This window comes from Balaenoptera borealis, assembly GCF_965194805.1.
Source record: "Balaenoptera borealis genome assembly, chromosome: 1".
In the NCBI taxonomy this organism is placed as follows: Eukaryota; Metazoa; Chordata; class Mammalia; order Artiodactyla; family Balaenopteridae; genus Balaenoptera; species Balaenoptera borealis.
Window position 1 is genome coordinate 193,864,880 of NC_138860.1, and position 15,039 is coordinate 193,879,918.

The 15,039-nt window shown below is 68.0% G+C and overlaps 2 protein-coding genes across 3 annotated transcripts; both read left to right on the forward strand.

The window, feature by feature from the left end:
• The first annotated feature begins 2,618 nt into the window (after positions 1 to 2,618).
• On the forward strand, positions 2,619 to 5,760 carry TNFRSF4 (TNF receptor superfamily member 4). Of its 2 annotated transcripts, XM_082398868.1 has the most exons (7): positions 2,884 to 3,080; positions 3,340 to 3,462; positions 3,905 to 4,012; positions 4,270 to 4,336; positions 4,972 to 5,168; positions 5,332 to 5,460; positions 5,560 to 5,760. In XM_082398868.1, the coding sequence occupies exons 1-7, from the start codon at positions 2,939 to 2,941 to the stop codon at positions 5,628 to 5,630; spliced, it is 837 nt and encodes a 278-aa protein (XP_082254994.1). In that variant the 5' UTR covers positions 2,884 to 2,938; the 3' UTR covers positions 5,631 to 5,760. The 2 variants fall into 2 exon arrangements, with proteins under 2 accessions (XP_082254995.1, XP_082254994.1); XM_082398869.1 differs by lacking the exon at positions 3,905 to 4,012 and having other exon boundaries at positions 2,619 to 3,080.
• A 3,654-nt stretch (positions 5,761 to 9,414) lies between these two features.
• On the forward strand, positions 9,415 to 13,112 carry TNFRSF18 (TNF receptor superfamily member 18). The gene is made up of 5 exons (XM_082392888.1): positions 9,415 to 10,289; positions 11,138 to 11,260; positions 12,113 to 12,200; positions 12,376 to 12,578; positions 12,644 to 13,112. Exons 1-5 carry the CDS (start codon positions 10,115 to 10,117, stop codon positions 12,769 to 12,771), a joined length of 717 nt encoding a protein of 238 aa, XP_082249014.1. The 5' UTR covers positions 9,415 to 10,114; the 3' UTR covers positions 12,772 to 13,112.
• Positions 13,113 to 15,039: the final 1,927 nt, after the last annotated feature.

Consider the following 15,039-nt stretch of genomic DNA (forward strand, 5'->3'; position numbering starts at 1 on the left):
GGGCCGGCCAGGCGGGACGGCGTCCTGGTGGGGGACAGGGAGGGGCCGCCTGCAGGGTGGGAGTTGGGGGTCTGGGCTGCAGATTTAAAGTCAGGAGCTGGAGTCCAGGCTTGGGTGAGGCCACCTGGGAGGGGCTGGGAGGAAATGGGAGTTTGGGGTGGAGGGGGGGCTCTGAGGACAAGCCCTGGGCCCCCAGGGCGCGGGGCTGGGGGCAAAGAACTGGGGGAGTCCCCAAGAGCCGCCCAGAGTCCTGGCCTGGGGCGTGGTGGGGGGGCGGGGAGGGGCGGCCTGGGGGGTCAGGAGCCTCTGGCGGGAGGGGCGAGACCTGGTCCCCCCGGCTGCGGTCCCACCACCACACCGGGCCCTTCCCCCGGGGTTGGCATGCCCGCTGGCTTGGCTGGGGTGCGGGCTGGGGGGAGTGTGGGCAGTGAGGGTTAAATGACAAGGGAGGGTCTCCACTCTATGTACCCACGAACCTGGCCCCCCGCCGCCCCCGCCGGGCCCCCCTCAGAGCCCTGAGCCGTGGCCCATGGTGCCTCGGTGGACGGCTCACCGGGCCAGGGGGTCCGGAGGCTCGGGCCGGGTGGGCAGAGGGGCCGCCCTGAGCTGCCCACATGACCTGCTTCCGAGCAGCGTGGGGAGGGGCCGCCGCAGAGGAGCAGGGTGTTGCGACATCTGGGCCGGTTTCCAGACAAACAAGAGGAAAGACTGTTTTCAGAACTGAGACCAGAAGGCGGGTTGGGAGGGCGGGGCCCGTGGCTCTGGGCGTGTGGGCGGGTGGCCACCAGCAGGTGGGACGCTGGGGCAGAGGTGCGGGCCTGCCCGTGCGCGGCCCGGAGTCGGGGCCTTGGGCAGGGGCCGGGCGGCCTCCCCCACCATGGCCCCCGTAAGGCGTGGGGTGCTGCCCGCCAGACCCCGAGTTACCTCCACCTCAGCGGCTATGGTTTGTCTTAAGATAATTTTTCTCACCGTCAGTGGGAGACGGGGCACAACACGGGCACGCACACGTGTGCACAGCAGGCCGCCTGGCGCTCTGCCCCTCCCCCGTGGACCCTCCCTCTCTTTGGAGGCTGAGGGCGGTGACCCTGCGGTGGCCCCTGCCCGCAGGCGCAGGCGGAGCGGGCTGGCGGAATTTCCCGCAGGTGGGCAGGGAGCCCCACATCCTACCTGTGCCCCCAGGAGGAGGGGGGTTTCCAGACACTGCGGGAGGCCCCCCCTCCCCCCCACAACAAGCCTGAAACTTCAGGTTAACCATTAAGCAGATAATCCTGTCTCGTGGTTCAGATTTAAAAGCACCAAAGACACACTACGGCCTCCCTGCCTTGGGCCACCAGGATCAGAGCTTCGCCTGGGAGGGAGCATGTGCACACGTGTGCGTGGGCACCTGTGCTCCTTCTCCCTCGTGCCCCACGGGGGGCCGGCACAAAGGCCCTCCCCACCTGTCCTGAGGACATGGGAGCTCTCTTTCCTGTCCCAGCAGTGCTGTGGGAACACCCCAAACCCGGGGTGGGTGTGGCGCAGGGAGAGCCTGGCTTGGCCTCCAGAGTTTTTAGGGAGACGGCCCCTGGCCGGCCAGGGGGCAGAGCAGAGAGTCTGTCTTCACGGGACCCCCCCCCCCCGCCCCGGGCATATGCCCAGGTGCTCATGGGAGCAGCACACACACATCCCGGCATGTGGAGCCCGCGCCACACACGCGTGCTGCACACACGTCTGGCACACGCCCCCAGGCACACGCCACCCCCAGGGCACCGGGCAGGGCTTGCCCAGCAGCACATGTTCGGTCTGCTCGGGTGGCTTGCAGCACAGACGTTTGCCCTCTGCTAGTCCTGGAGGCTGGACGTCCAGAGACCCAGGAGTGGGCAGGGTAGGTGTTTCCTGAGGCCCTTTTCCTCCCCGTGTCCTCACGTGGTCGTGCCCTGTGCGTGTCTGTGCTCTGACCTCCTCCTCTTGTAGGGACACAGGTCACACTGGATCAGGCCCACCCTGTGACCCCACCCAGCCTTTATGGCCTCCTAAGAGGCCCCCGTCTCCCAGTACAGCTGCACGGGGATCAGGCTTCCACCTGTGGGTTTAGGGCACTAATGTGAGTTCAGTCCCTGTTGCCTGCTGTGGTCACGGATGCTCAGCTGCTCTGTCTCACACGTCCTCACACACGTCCTCACGTGCTTGCGCACTCACTGTGGGCACTGGCCATGAGGCACCTGACCCACCAGAGCTGCGGACATTGGTCCGAGCTAGTTTCGGACACTTGGGCCAGTGACCGTGCCCTGGAGCCCTGGACACCGCCAGCCCTCCCCCTGCACCTGATGCCTGACCCAGTGTGCTGCCCTGGCTCCCCCATGTGCTCTGGGCACACTTCTGTGGGGCAGGGGTGAGGACTGGCATCAGTGTGGGCCCCCCGCTCCTCTTGAGGGGTCTGCCCTGCAGAGAGAGGGGGGACCCAGCAGGAGTGAGCCAGGTGGAGGGATCCCAAGACCATCCCAGTCTGGACAGCGTGGCCAGGCTGGGCAGGCCAGGGCAGGGGGACAGCCAGCGTGCCTGGCCGAAGGGGCTCCAGTATCCCCGTGAGACAGGGGTGGGAGGGGTCCAGTGGGAGGGGTCAGTGCAGACCAGCTGGGCTGGAGGACCTGGCCTGGTGGCCCTGGCAGGGGTCGGGGGGCTGTGGGTCCTCACTCAGGCCCCAGATCTGCACACTGCAGCTGCTGGCTGGGCCGAGCCTGAGGCCCATGGCCATTTTTGCCGGGTTGGGGGCCTTGGCGCCCAGGGCAGAAGAGAAGCCTAGAGCCGGGAGACAGGCTGCCTTCCAGCGCTTCCTGGGGCCTCCTTCCTCCTGGTCCCCTCCTCCTGCCCTCCCCACCCCTCCCCCGCAGCCCTTATAGCCACATCCTGCAAGGAAAAACCCCAGACTCCCGAGCTGTGGGGCTGAGAGGAGCCGAGAATGTGCGTGGGAGCCCAGCCACCCAGGGCGCCGGGCTCGGCCTTCCTGCTGCTGGGGCTCGCGCTGGGCGCTGCGGCCCAGCTCAGCTGTGTTGGGGACACCTACCCCAGTGGCAGCAGGTGCTGTAAGGAGTGCCAGCCAGGTGAGTGGCCTGGACGTGGAGTTGGGGAGGGGTGCCTGCAGGGACCCAGGATGAGGAGACGGGGTCAGGGGACACAGGGATGAAGAGGTAGGGACCTACAGATGGGGTCACGTGGTGCAGGCATCGTGGGGCGTGTGGACTTAGGGCGAGTGGGTGACCTGGAGCCACGCCTGGGATGGTGGGCCAGCCAGAGGCGGTCGGGGGCTGCTGCGGGGAAGGCCAGGCCGTGGGGAACTCTGAGCCCGGCCTCCCGCGGCAGGTCATGGGATGGAGAGCCGCTGCACCCACGCCCGGGATACGGTGTGCCGTCCGTGTGAGCCCGGCTTCTACAACGAGGCGGTCAACTACGAGGCCTGCAAGCCCTGCACACAGTGCAACCAGAGTGAGCACCGCCAGGCGCCCCGGCCCCGCTGGTGCCCACGTCACACGGGGCCTCGGAGCAAACCCCAGACCACGCCGGGGTCTGCCCTCCCCTGCCCCAGAGTCCCACAGTCAGCTGAGGCCACCCACAGGGCACCTCCCCCTCCCAGAGGGCCAGGGCCACGTGGCTGGGTGGGTGAGACCCAGAGTCAAGGACCACAGAGGGTCCTGTGCAGGCTGGAGGAGGGGTGGCAAGGGCGGGCAGAGCTGCCACGGGGTGACCCCTGGGGCCGTGTGGCCAAGAGGGACATGGCATCCGGGGATGGGAGAGGACCAGAGGCCACCCAGCTGCGAGGGGGCTGCTGGTCTGGGGGAGCCAGCTGCAGACCCTCAGCCTCGGTCCTCCAGCCTGCTCTGTGCCTCTGGCCTCCCCACTGACTGCGCCCACCCTACCCGACCCCCAGGAAGTGGGAGCGAGCCCAAGCAGAGATGCACACCCACGAGAGACACGGTCTGCGGCTGCAGGCCGGGCACCCAGCCCCAGGACGGCTATGGCTACAAGCGTGGAGTTGGTGAGGGGGGCCTCTGGAACCATGTGGAAGGAGCATGTCCCTCACACGCTGTCACCTCCCCTCAGCACCCCGACCCCAGCCTTGGCCGAGTGCCCTCTCCCCCCAGCAGGTCAGGCCAAGACAGGGGCTGGGGGCCTCCCGGGTCGTGGCCAGTGGATGGCATGTAGGCAGAGAGGGGCTGTGGGAGGCCCTGGGGGGGTGAGCGTCTGGGCCCCCCAGGGGCGGCAGATGGGCAGAGCCTGCTGACTCTGTTGCAGACTGTGCCCCGTGCCCACCAGGACACTTCTCCCTGGGCAACGACCAGGCCTGCCAGCCCTGGACCAAGTGAGTGTCCCCGGGGCTGGAGGGTTTGGGCGGCCTGGGGTCTGGGAGCCAGGGGTCAGGTCTGGGAGTAGGAGGCTGCTGGCTGGGAGCTCCGGGGCCCGGCACCCCGTGGCCCCATCCCCCCCATGATAGGCCCCCCGACGATGGTCCCTGCCCCGCCCCCATGACCCCTGCTCGGCCCTGGCCCAGCCTCCTCCCACTGGCCTTCCTGCTGGGCTGGAGTGGGGAGCCCGTGAGACCCCAGCCCAGGCCCGGGAGGGTGTGAGACCCTCACTCATTCACAGCTGAGGGGCCCCCGTCCTTGTTGAGCTGACCCGGTGGGAGCAGGAAAAGAGCAGGCGGGGGTTTGGGAGAGAGAGGCGCAGGCGGGGACAGGTCAGGGGAGCGGGTGTGGGGAGCAGGCTGAGCAGGCGGGGGAGGCCGGGGGGCCCAGGCTCCTGGGGGCTGGCAGGGCCCTTGGCCTCTCTCCTCGCCGCCTTTGGGCTGGATTCTGATGCTGCCTGAGTGACCCGCGGTGGACCCCCGTCGCTCCTCACATCTCCCTGGTCCTGCCCCCGTTCTCGGCCCGTCCCACTGGTGGGGCACGAGTTGGGTGGGGGACACTCTGGCCTGATCAACACCCTTGCCCCGCTCAGCTGCACCTCGTTAGGAAAGCGAACACTGCGGGCGGCCAGCAACAGCTCGGACGCTGTCTGTGAGGACAGGAGCCCCCGACTCACACCAGCCTGGGAGACCCAGGGCCCCGCAGCCCGGTCCACCCCCGCTCAGCCCACCACCACCTGGCCGAGGGCCTCACAGGGGCCCTCCACGCCCCACGCAGAGCCCCCCAAGGGTAAGGGGGCCTGGCCTCGCCCCAGCAGGGCCCTCCCCCAGCCCAAGGGGGGTGGGGTGGGGAGGGAGGGCCGGTGGAGCTGCCCTCTGGCCTCGGTGCGGCCCTCCTGCGGTGGGCTCCTTCCCTGGTGGACCCCACCCCAGCGGGCCCTGCCTCCCCGCAGGCCCCGAGCTGGCCGCTGTCCTGGGCCTGGGCCTGGGCCTGGGCCTGCTCGCCCCCGTGGCTGCCGCGCTGGCCCTGCTCCTGCACCACAGGGCCTGGAGGCTGACGCCCAACGCCCCCAAGCCCCCCGGTGAGTGCTCGTAGCGGGCCCCAGAGCACGCTGCCCGCGGGAGGCGTGGGACCCCCGCCACCTCCCACCTCCCACCTCGCACCCCGTCCTCCTCCCCAGGGGCAAACAGCTTCCGGACCCCCATCCAAGAGGAGCACGCCGATGCCAAGTCCAGCCCGGCCAAGGTCTGAGCGACGCCCGCTGGCGTAGGAGCTGGCGCCCCGCCCCCGCCCTGTGCCGTTTTAGGCGCCCCGGGCCCCGCTACGTGTGCTGTGCATACTCCCCGCCCAGGGTGGGCCCCCAATAAACGACGCTGGCGAATGTGGGCCTCTGACTGGCACCAGTGGTCCGAGGGCTGCACACCACGGGGGCCGGGCGTGGGGTAGGGGCTCGCCCGGCTCCCTCAGAGACTCCGGGGCTGCTGTCCTGCTCCCCGGGCACATCCCAGGGCCTCTGGGGCGCGTGGCAGCCAAACTAAGTGCACTGGGGAGTCGCGAGCCCTGCCTGTCAAGCGCTATGCTACGCTAACCCGGCCTAGTGGACCCCAGGCTCCCGCTCCGGGGCTACTTGGGAGGGGCCGGCAGGGGCTGCTGGGCTGGGTGCTAGCGGGAGTGGGAGGGAACCCTGAGGCCCTGGTCCCAAAGGGGGTTTTAGGACATGCCCTCAGGGTCTCTGGGGCCCCTCCCGGGAGGGGGCACGAGTGTCTGTTTCTTCTCAAACCCCACGCCCTGTTAGACCTGGGTGTGTGGTGACCCTGGGACCCCCACTGATGCCTGCAGGGCCCCTGAGTCCCCTGAGGCCAGCTCCGTGTCTCAGGGAAACTGGAGGCCCTGACTGGGCTGACCCTTCGTCCACCCTGGGCGCGAACAAAGTGTGCAGCTTTATGTGAAAAGGTTCCCGGGTGGGAAACCCAAGCGTCCGTGGGCACCAGCGTCGGCTGTACAAGGCCGAGTGGTCGGACAGGACCGCTGGCTGGCACTGGGGGCAGCCCCTGCTCTGGCAGCTGCGCAGACTTGGGGCCGAACCCGCCCCGGGGGCACAGGACTGAGCTGTGGGCTGTGGCCCGCCCCCCGCCCCCCAGCGCCCCTCTGTGCAGGCGAGGCGGGCGGGTTAAACGGCTCAGCTGAGCGCAGGGAGCCCCGGGCCAGCGTGGAAACGCTCCACAGCCCATAGACAGCCCATAGTTGGCGCCCTCGGGGTTTGTGATAGATTTAAGAGCTACTACGAACGGAAATAAAAGACCACCGTGGTGCTGGGCGGGGGGGGGGGGGGGGGGGGGTTGGGCGTGGGGTGGGGGTGGGAGGGGGGAGCAGAGAAATGCGACAACCCGAGGCCCCCCGCTGGTGGACCTGGCAAAGACGCACACCTCTGAGCTCCCAGCGTGCTCCCTCCCTTCACCCACCTGCAGGCCAGGACTGGGCACCATGCCACAGGCCAGCGCCCTCACAGCACCCAAAGGTCCGCCCCTGACACGTGTACTGCCCCCCCCCGCCCCGCCCCGCCTCCCCCCCGCCCCCCAGTTTCTCAGGCTGGCTTTCTCCGCCGAGCTGCCCTGGAGGCCCTCCCACCTCTCCTCAAACCTCTGACCCCTGGCTGGTCCCTCGGACCTCCCGGGGGCAAAGGGAAGACCGAACCATCCACGTGTTCTTGGAAAGATCTCGGGTTGCAGCGGTGAACACAATACGTCCCTGGAAATGGGCAGCAGATAGGCACCACTGGCCTGGGGCCTGTGGTCCCTGGGCAGTGTACAGGCTGTGCAGAGAGGCTAAGGGACCTGATGGAGGGGCCTGGGGGAGGGGCCAGGTCCTTGGGGAATGGAAGGTCAAGGTCGTGGGCTTCCTCCCCAAACTTCCCAGCTGCTCCCCAGGCCACGAGCCCCCCCACCTTGCCCCCGGCCTGGTGGCTCCACCTCTGAACAGCTGACGGGTGGGTGGAAGGAGGCTGGTCACCTTCACTTTCCTTGGTTGCTGCCGCTAAGCACGCTCTCTACTCCCTGTCTCTGCTGACAACCGCCCCTCCCGCGTGAAACCCCGCCAGAGCTCCCCCCACCCCCCGGGGGGCCCACAGGCACCCACCCTGGCCCCTCCCTGCTCCAGGGCCCCGCCTGGCTCCCCATCCCCCCCCCACAGACCTCCAGGTTAACCCCTGGACTCTGCTTGGGACCCTCTGCCCCGTGAACGCGCGTCACTTGTGTGAGCTGAGACAAATGATGAAAAATGTGGTGAGCTGCTCAAAGAGTACAGGAAAATACCGCGAGCAGATAGAAGTCATCTCCCCGCAGTGCCTGGTTACAGAAGCTCCGCAGTAACCCTGTGTCTGTGTGGGAGGGGCCTTCCGGAGCCTCAGGGACAGGGGGGCAGACGCCGGCCCCCGTCCCCGACGGCGCTTTTGCCTCTGGTTACACACAACCCTGCCTCTGGTTTCCTGCTGCCGCGGCTGGCAGCCCCCCTCGGGCAGACAGCTGCCCCCTGGTGCCTGCTGGGCTGGCCCAGCTTCCAGAAGGGCCACCAGATATGACCTCGTCGGACAAGCGTCATTTGTAGGGGATTTATCATATTTTCTCAGGCGCTTACCAGAATTGGGGTGACGCCATCCTGGTACAGACCGGACTGCTCAGGCCTTTAACACACGCAGAAGGTCCAGGACTGCCGGGTTCTCCACTCCTCACCTTTCCCTGGGGTCCAGGGATGGCTCAGCCCCTCCTCCCCATCTAGGAGCTGAGCCGAGGTCTGGGGGTTCCTCCGAGAGCGTGGCCTCACCTTACCCGCTAGCAGCCGGAGCTGTGCTGGAGACCGCTCCGTCTCCTGCAGGGCCCAGCTGCTTCTCTGAGGAGGGCCCTGCGCTTCCTGGGACTTGAGAACAGTAGTTGAGTCACAACACTGCTACTCCCTGTCATTTCCCTCTGAAAAGGACAGCTGCCCCATCAGGTGAGGCGGCAGCTGCAGGTCTCAAAGGGTCTCAAACCAAGTCTTCTGGGTCTGCCCAGGTCACCAGGTCACAGCCGGCAACACACCTCCAGCCCGTGGGCGCCACCAGAGTCACATTCCTGGCACCCCACTGCCCACCCCTGCAGCGTTCCCAGAGGTCTCCACCTGCTCCTGTACCAAGCCTCAACTGGAGGGCCAAGCAATCTGGGGAGGCTTCCTGTGGGAGGCCGGGCCCCCAAGCCCTTTGGTGCCAGGTGGGGAAACTGAGGCTCAGACAGACAAGAGACAGTCTCACGGTGAGTTGGAGGCTGAGTTCTCTGTGGCTCAAGAGCTCCGTCGGGGCCGGCCGTCCACATCCTCCAGGATGACTGGATTTGTGTAGGGAGATCTGGGTTGACATCTGCCCAGCAGAGCTGCAGCCTGGGCAGTGCCCTCTTCCCCGAGCGTCAGGGTTCGATCAATGCCCTGGTCTCTCCTCGCCAGCTCTTCCCAGCAGGCAGCGAGGCTGCAGCCCACAGGTGTGTGTGTGGCTGTGAGGGGGCTTGCATGTCAAGAGCCCGGCCAGGCCCAATTGGCCAGTTTGGGGCGGGGGGCGGGGAGCTTGTTCTGATCTCCAGAAAGCGGGGGCAGGGGGCTTGTCCTGATGCCTGGATGGGTTCTGAGGCTGCTCAGTGCTGGGATTCGAGGACTTCTGGTAGGTGTGGGGTCTGGGGTCTGGAGGCTTCACAGAGGATAAAGTGCCTCATCCCATCTGCTCTGGGCGTCAGAGAAGATCTTTAAAAGCCCATGGGGTCCCCCTGAGGAAGGTGGAGAGGGGGCTCAGCCAGGAATGGCCCCGGCTGAGTCCACCCTTGTTGGGGGTGCACCCCACCCCCAATGACTCAGGGCACCGTCTGCCACCCCGCATCCCGTGCCCACCCACACTCCAGTTCCTTCAGGCCCTGCGGCCACAAGTTTTACATAGAAAACATTTCTGACTCCCTCCCCCCCGCCCCCCCCCCCACGATGTGGCTTGGGGTACGTGCGGTGTTTCCCCCGACAGGCACACACATTTGGGTCATATTTAGTTTCTGGACAAGAATGCCTGGGCCAAAGGCCATGATCACTTAGGAATCCCCCAAGGTCACCCCCCCACGTGGGTCTCCCGCACGCCCCCTCCTCCGTGTTCAGGTGCTCTGCAGCCTGTGATGGGACCTTCTCTTCTCCCTTGGGGTCCCTCTGGGCATGCCAGATCTTAGTTCCCTGACCAGGGATCGAACCCGGGCCCATGGCAGTGAAAGCACTGAGTCCCAACCACTGGACCGCCAGGGAATTCCCATCCCTTGAATTTTTTAAAAAAAGAATTTATCTTTTATAGCAGTTTTAGGTTCACGGCAACAGTGAGGGGAAGCCTACCCCCCATAAATATCCCCAAAGAGTGTGCATTTGTTACACACGACGAACCTGCACTGACAGGTCATGTCACCCAGAGTCCCTAGTTGACACCAGGGTCCCTCCGTGCCGTGCGTCCCTTGATTTGGACAGACGTGTGATGACACGTGCCCGCCGTGGAACTCTCCAGAGCAGTCTCACTGCCGCAAACCTCTGCCCATGCCCTGGATTTGGAGTCGCAGAGTCTTGGGGGTCCCCCACGGGAACAATTCCTCGGGCCCCCTTGGGGAGTGGCAGAGGCAGGTCGGCCTGCGGGGCGGGGTCTGGGCGTGTCCGGGAGGGGCCGGCCTCCTAAAACCGCGGAGCCGCGCGCGGCCATGGGTGCCGCGGGTGCCATGGGGGCGAGGGTCGCGCGCGTAGCCCTGTGCGGCGTCGCGCTGCTCTGCGCGCTGGGCCTGGCCCAGCGCCCCCCCGGGGGTCTGAGCTGCGGCCCCGGCCGCCATCTGCATGGGACGGGGACCAGCGCGCGCTGCTGCCGCTCGTGCACCCCAGGTAAGGCGGGCCGGGAGCCCCTGCGCGGAGGGCAGAGCGCGGCGCCCCGTCCCCCCGTGCTCAGGGCGAGTTTTCCGGGTCCAGAGCCCTGATCCCAGCGCAATCTGGGGAGGCGGAAGCGGCCCAGACCGGGCCAGTGGCCTGGGGGTGGAGGGTGGTGGGGGGCGAGGGGTGGAGGAGCCTTCCGCAAGGCAGGTCTGGCGTCCCGAGGTGGAGGAGGGCTGTCCCCGTTCCTTCCGAGTGGGGAGCGAGCCCTTGGCCATCACTCAGGCCACTTCCTGCCCGGTTTGGGGTTGCACCCCTCTTTCTCCCAGCTCCCTGCCTCAGACCTGCATCTATGGGTGAGGGGCAGGTGGAATGGGTCAGTTTGGGGACAGTATTGCAGGGAAAACACCCAGAGTGTCCCCCTGCCAGGACGTGGGGAGTGGGAAGGGGGCTCTGAGAGTCCGGGTCTCAGTTCGGCAGAGCCATGGACGGCGGTCAGGGAGGGACGGGCAGGCTGCCTCAAGGGTCCTGGCAGCTGAGGGCAGCGCAGGACCCGGACAGGGGAGGGGGAGTAGGTCTCCCAGGCGACTCCCTTATCCGGCAGGAGCGGCTCAGGGTCACATGCCGAGTCATGGCCACCCTGGGTGGGAGCGCTTGGGAGAGTTGGGGGGTGCAGCCAGGCCTGGTGGGTGGCGGAGCTGGGTGCCCAGGAGGGAGGGGCACAGCTGGACCGAGCCAGGGCCCTGGCTGCCAGACAGGCGTGCTGCCCTGCCACCCCCATCTCCCTGGAGGGCCAGGAGCGGGGCGCCCCGGGGAGGGCGGCTCGGCCCAGCCGCTCAGAGGGCTGTTTGTCCCCTGCCCAGCTCAGGGGGTCTGTCCTGAGCTGGGCTGCCAGTGTGTCCAGCCTGAGTTCCACTGTGGAGACCCCCAGTGTAAGAGCTGCAAGTACTACTCCTGTCCGCCTGGCCAGTGGGCGCGGCCTGTAGGTAAGTGGCAGGTGGGGGTGGCCCGGGCAGGCCGGAGCTCACAGCAGCAGGTGTGCAAGGAAGCTCGCAAGTGGGGGGTACGGACACGTCCTCCGGGCAGGTGGGCGCCAGCGCTGGGGGTCTCGCAGCGCCCTGGCGGGGCAGGGGGGCGCTCTCTGGCTTTAGCATCTCAGCCCACATTGGGGTCACAGTGCCTCCTGTTGGTGTGGCTCTGGGAGCCCTTCCTTCTCCCTCTTGGCCTGAGCTTCTCCATCCAGAGACGATCCCCCTAAGTGCTGGTTGTGAGGAACAGTGGGGGTATCCAGAGGCTGTCTGGCCCTTAGGCCCTGGCTCTGACTACGCCCAGGTCCTGCACCCACCCTGACCCGATGGGGGAGCCCTGGCTGAGCACATGTGGGCCGGGGGAGTGAGGGCGGAGGGGGGGCTGTGTGAGGTTGGACGGGGCCGGGCCTAGAGGAGACTGGGGCAGAGCCTCACCCCTCTCTCCGGGACCCTCCCCAGTCTCCCGCCCTCCGGCCTCCGGACCAAGCGAAGGCCCAGCCTGGCTCTTGCCTGGCCTCGGCTTCCACCCCTTCCTCCCGCCACACACCCTCCAGCCTCTGCAGGCAGGTCCCTCCCCTCCCCCATATCCCCTCAGGGACCCTCCACTCAGCCCAGAGTCATGGCCTGCCCTGGAAAGGGGCACACGGGGGACCTGATTTATCCCAGGTCCCGGTCCTGTGGCCACCAGGGGCCCCTGTCAAACGGATGAGGTGGGGGTCCCTGTGCTGTGGACCCAGACACCAGGTGGGTCTCACCTCGGCCACCCCAGCCGCCCTTGCAGCCTGTGTCTGTCTGTCCGTCTGTCTCCAGGGGAGTTCAACTTCGGCTTCGAGTGCATCGACTGTGCTGCGGGGACCTTCTCTGGGGGCCGCGAGGGCCGCTGCAAACCTTGGGCAGAGTGAGTCCTGGTGGGGACTTCCGGTGGCCGGGTGGTCCAGGCGGGCTCTAGGGTGGGGCCTCTGCTGTCCCTTCTGGTGCAGTGACCCCCAGACGGCTCGGAGGGCAGCAGCCTTGCTGAGGGGCTGCTCAGGTGGCCGAGGGCTGACCGAGGGCTCTGTGTCCGTGCGTCCCAGCTGCTCCAAGCTTGGGTTTCCCACCGCGTTCCCCGGGAACAAGACGCACGATGCTGTGTGCAACCCAGGGCTGCCGCCCACGGAGCCGCACGGCCTGCTGACCGCCATCCTCCTCGCCCTGGCCGCCTGCATCCTGGCCGTGACCGTGACCCAGCTCAGCCTGCACATCTGGCAGCTGAGGAGGCAGAGAGCGCGGCCCCCAGGTCAGTTGTGCCCTGGGGACGGGGAGGGGGGCCCTGCCTGCCTGCTAACCGCAGCCCCTCTGCAGAGACGCAGCTGCTCCTAGAGGCCCCGCCACCCCCGCCCGAGGACGCCTGCAGCTGCCCGTTCCCTGAGGAGGAGCGGGGCGAGCCGCTGTCGGAGAACAAGGGCCGCCTGGAGGACCTGTGGGTGTGAGGCCCAGAGGGCCCGTGCCAGACCCTCCCGGAGCTGGCCCAGGCTGGCCCGCAGGAGCAAGGGCTCTGGGCCCTGCCGTGGGGCCCCAGCTCTGGGCCCGGCCCTGCTCCCCTCAATGGCAGAAGCAGGTGGGGGATGGTGACGGTGACCAGTGCCCCGGATCACGCAGAAGAGGCGGCAGCTGTGGCTGGACCCCAGGGGGACAGAGGCGCACCGTGGCTGCCTGCCTCTCTCGCTGGGCCCGCCGGGGTGGGGCCTGTGAGTCCTTGGCTCCCAGGACGGGAGGCTGTGAGACCGCAGGGCCTGGCCGCAGGCGCCACTCAATAAACGCTCGTCCAGGGGCCTGAGTGGTCGTGTGCTGGGGCGGGGAGGGGACAGGCTCCGGGGTCTCCCCCGCCGGCGCTCACAGCCCCCTCCCAGCCTGGGTGGGAGAGCGGCTGGGGTAGAAGCTAGGGCCGTTCCAGTCCTAGACACAAGCCCTCAGCCGAGACCACGGGCGGGCCTGCTGCGCTGCACACGTGCCGTCTGTGCCGCTTGGCTGCCCTGTCCAACCCTTGTCCTCCAGTGGCCTGCCTGGCACTTGCTGGGACACTGGGGTCCTCGGTGTGTGTCTGGTCTCTGGGCCACCGCTGCTCCGGCCTCTGGTTCCGGGCTGGCTGCACATGCTGCTGGCCCCTGTGAGGCACCGGCCCTTGCGTCACTGGGGTCCCCAATCCGGGGCAAGGTCAGTTTCTATACCCAACACTTCCTGGCGGATGTGGACAGCCTCAGAATGGCCTGGTTCATTTGGCATGGCTCCCGCCCTCTCTCCAAGCCCTCCTACTGGCCTCCATCACCTCACAGGACCCTCTCCCTCGGGGCACGGTCCTGGGGTCCTGCCCAGCAGGGGCGAGCAGTATTTTTTCAGCCTCCTGACAGGGCTGACGCCTGGGGAGTCTGATAAGGAGTCCGTGGCATCCGGGGCGTGGCAGGCGGGCCAGCGGAGGCCGGTCTCAGCAGCGGCACTCTCCAGGTGCCGGCACACCTGGCCACCCGGCCACCTGTCTGTCTGTGGCTCCAGTGCTCCAGCACCGCACCTCCCCCACCCACCATGCCCTCCCCTCCCACCTGCGCGCTGCCCAGGAGAGCCCCTTGACCCCGACCCAGTCCCGGTGGGCAGGTGGGCCCAGCTCACAGCAGGCAGGTGGAGGAGAGAGGGCTCTGCCTCGTCCTCCATCCCCCACCGCATGGGGCACAGCCCGCTTCCACCCCTGGAAGGAGGCGGGGAGGCTCTGGGACCACCCACAGGGGAAGGAGTCCTCCCTCAAACCCTTCTCCCAGCCCCTTGGCTCCTGGCTCTGGGCAGCCCCTGGGGCCAAGTGAGCAACCTCAGGGGAGACAGCCAGGTGATCCAGGACCTGCCGGCCACACCCCTTGGCCCCTCTGTCCCCAGGCCAGATCTCCTGTCCTGCCAACCCCTCCGCCACCCACCTCTGGGTCCCTTGACTGCCCCACTCCCTCGTATGGGAAAGGGGTCCCCAGCCCTGGCCCAGCCCCCGCTGAGGCTGTGAATCAGGTGTCGAGGGCCTGGCGGCAGAGTGCGTTCTGCTGACGCAGCGCGGAAAGTCCTCGCGGGCGGCCTGCGTGGAACAAGCACCTGGGACGTCAGTGCGGGGGCAGCGGGGTGACGCGGAGCGGGCGGGGGGATTCCTGCCCCGCGGGGGGGCGGGGACGGTGGGACTCGCCCAGCCCAGCCCAGCGGAGGGACTGGGAGGGTGAGGCCAGGCTTGTGGGGGGCCGGGAGGGGGTCCTGCCCAGGGAGCTCAGCGCGTCGGAAGGGCTCGGGGAGCCGCTGCCGCCCAAGCCGCCACCTCCCGCCGCGCTCGCCTCCCCCACCGGGCCTGCCCCGACCCTGGGCACCCCAGCTGCATCTCACTCCCGCTCTCCCTCCCTCCCGGACTCACCTCCCTCCCCAGCTGGGATCCCACAGAGCAGGGAGGGGCTCGGTTAAAGGCCAAGGCTGGAGGCTCAGGTGGGGTACCCAGGCCCGGTGTGCACAGGCTACCACCAGGCACTTGGGTGGGGGAGGCCTGAGCAAGTCCAGGCTGAGGAGGGAGACCCCCCCAGGGCAGCAGGAAGCGCAGGAGACTCAAGGGTGCTGGTGTGTGGGGAACGGCGGGTGCTGGTGCTGCGAGGGGCTCCTTCCCACCCCCACTCAGCCCAGCTTCCTGGTATGTACCCACCTGGGTCACCAAGCCCAAGAGAGACCCCAAGATGAGACTCTGCCCA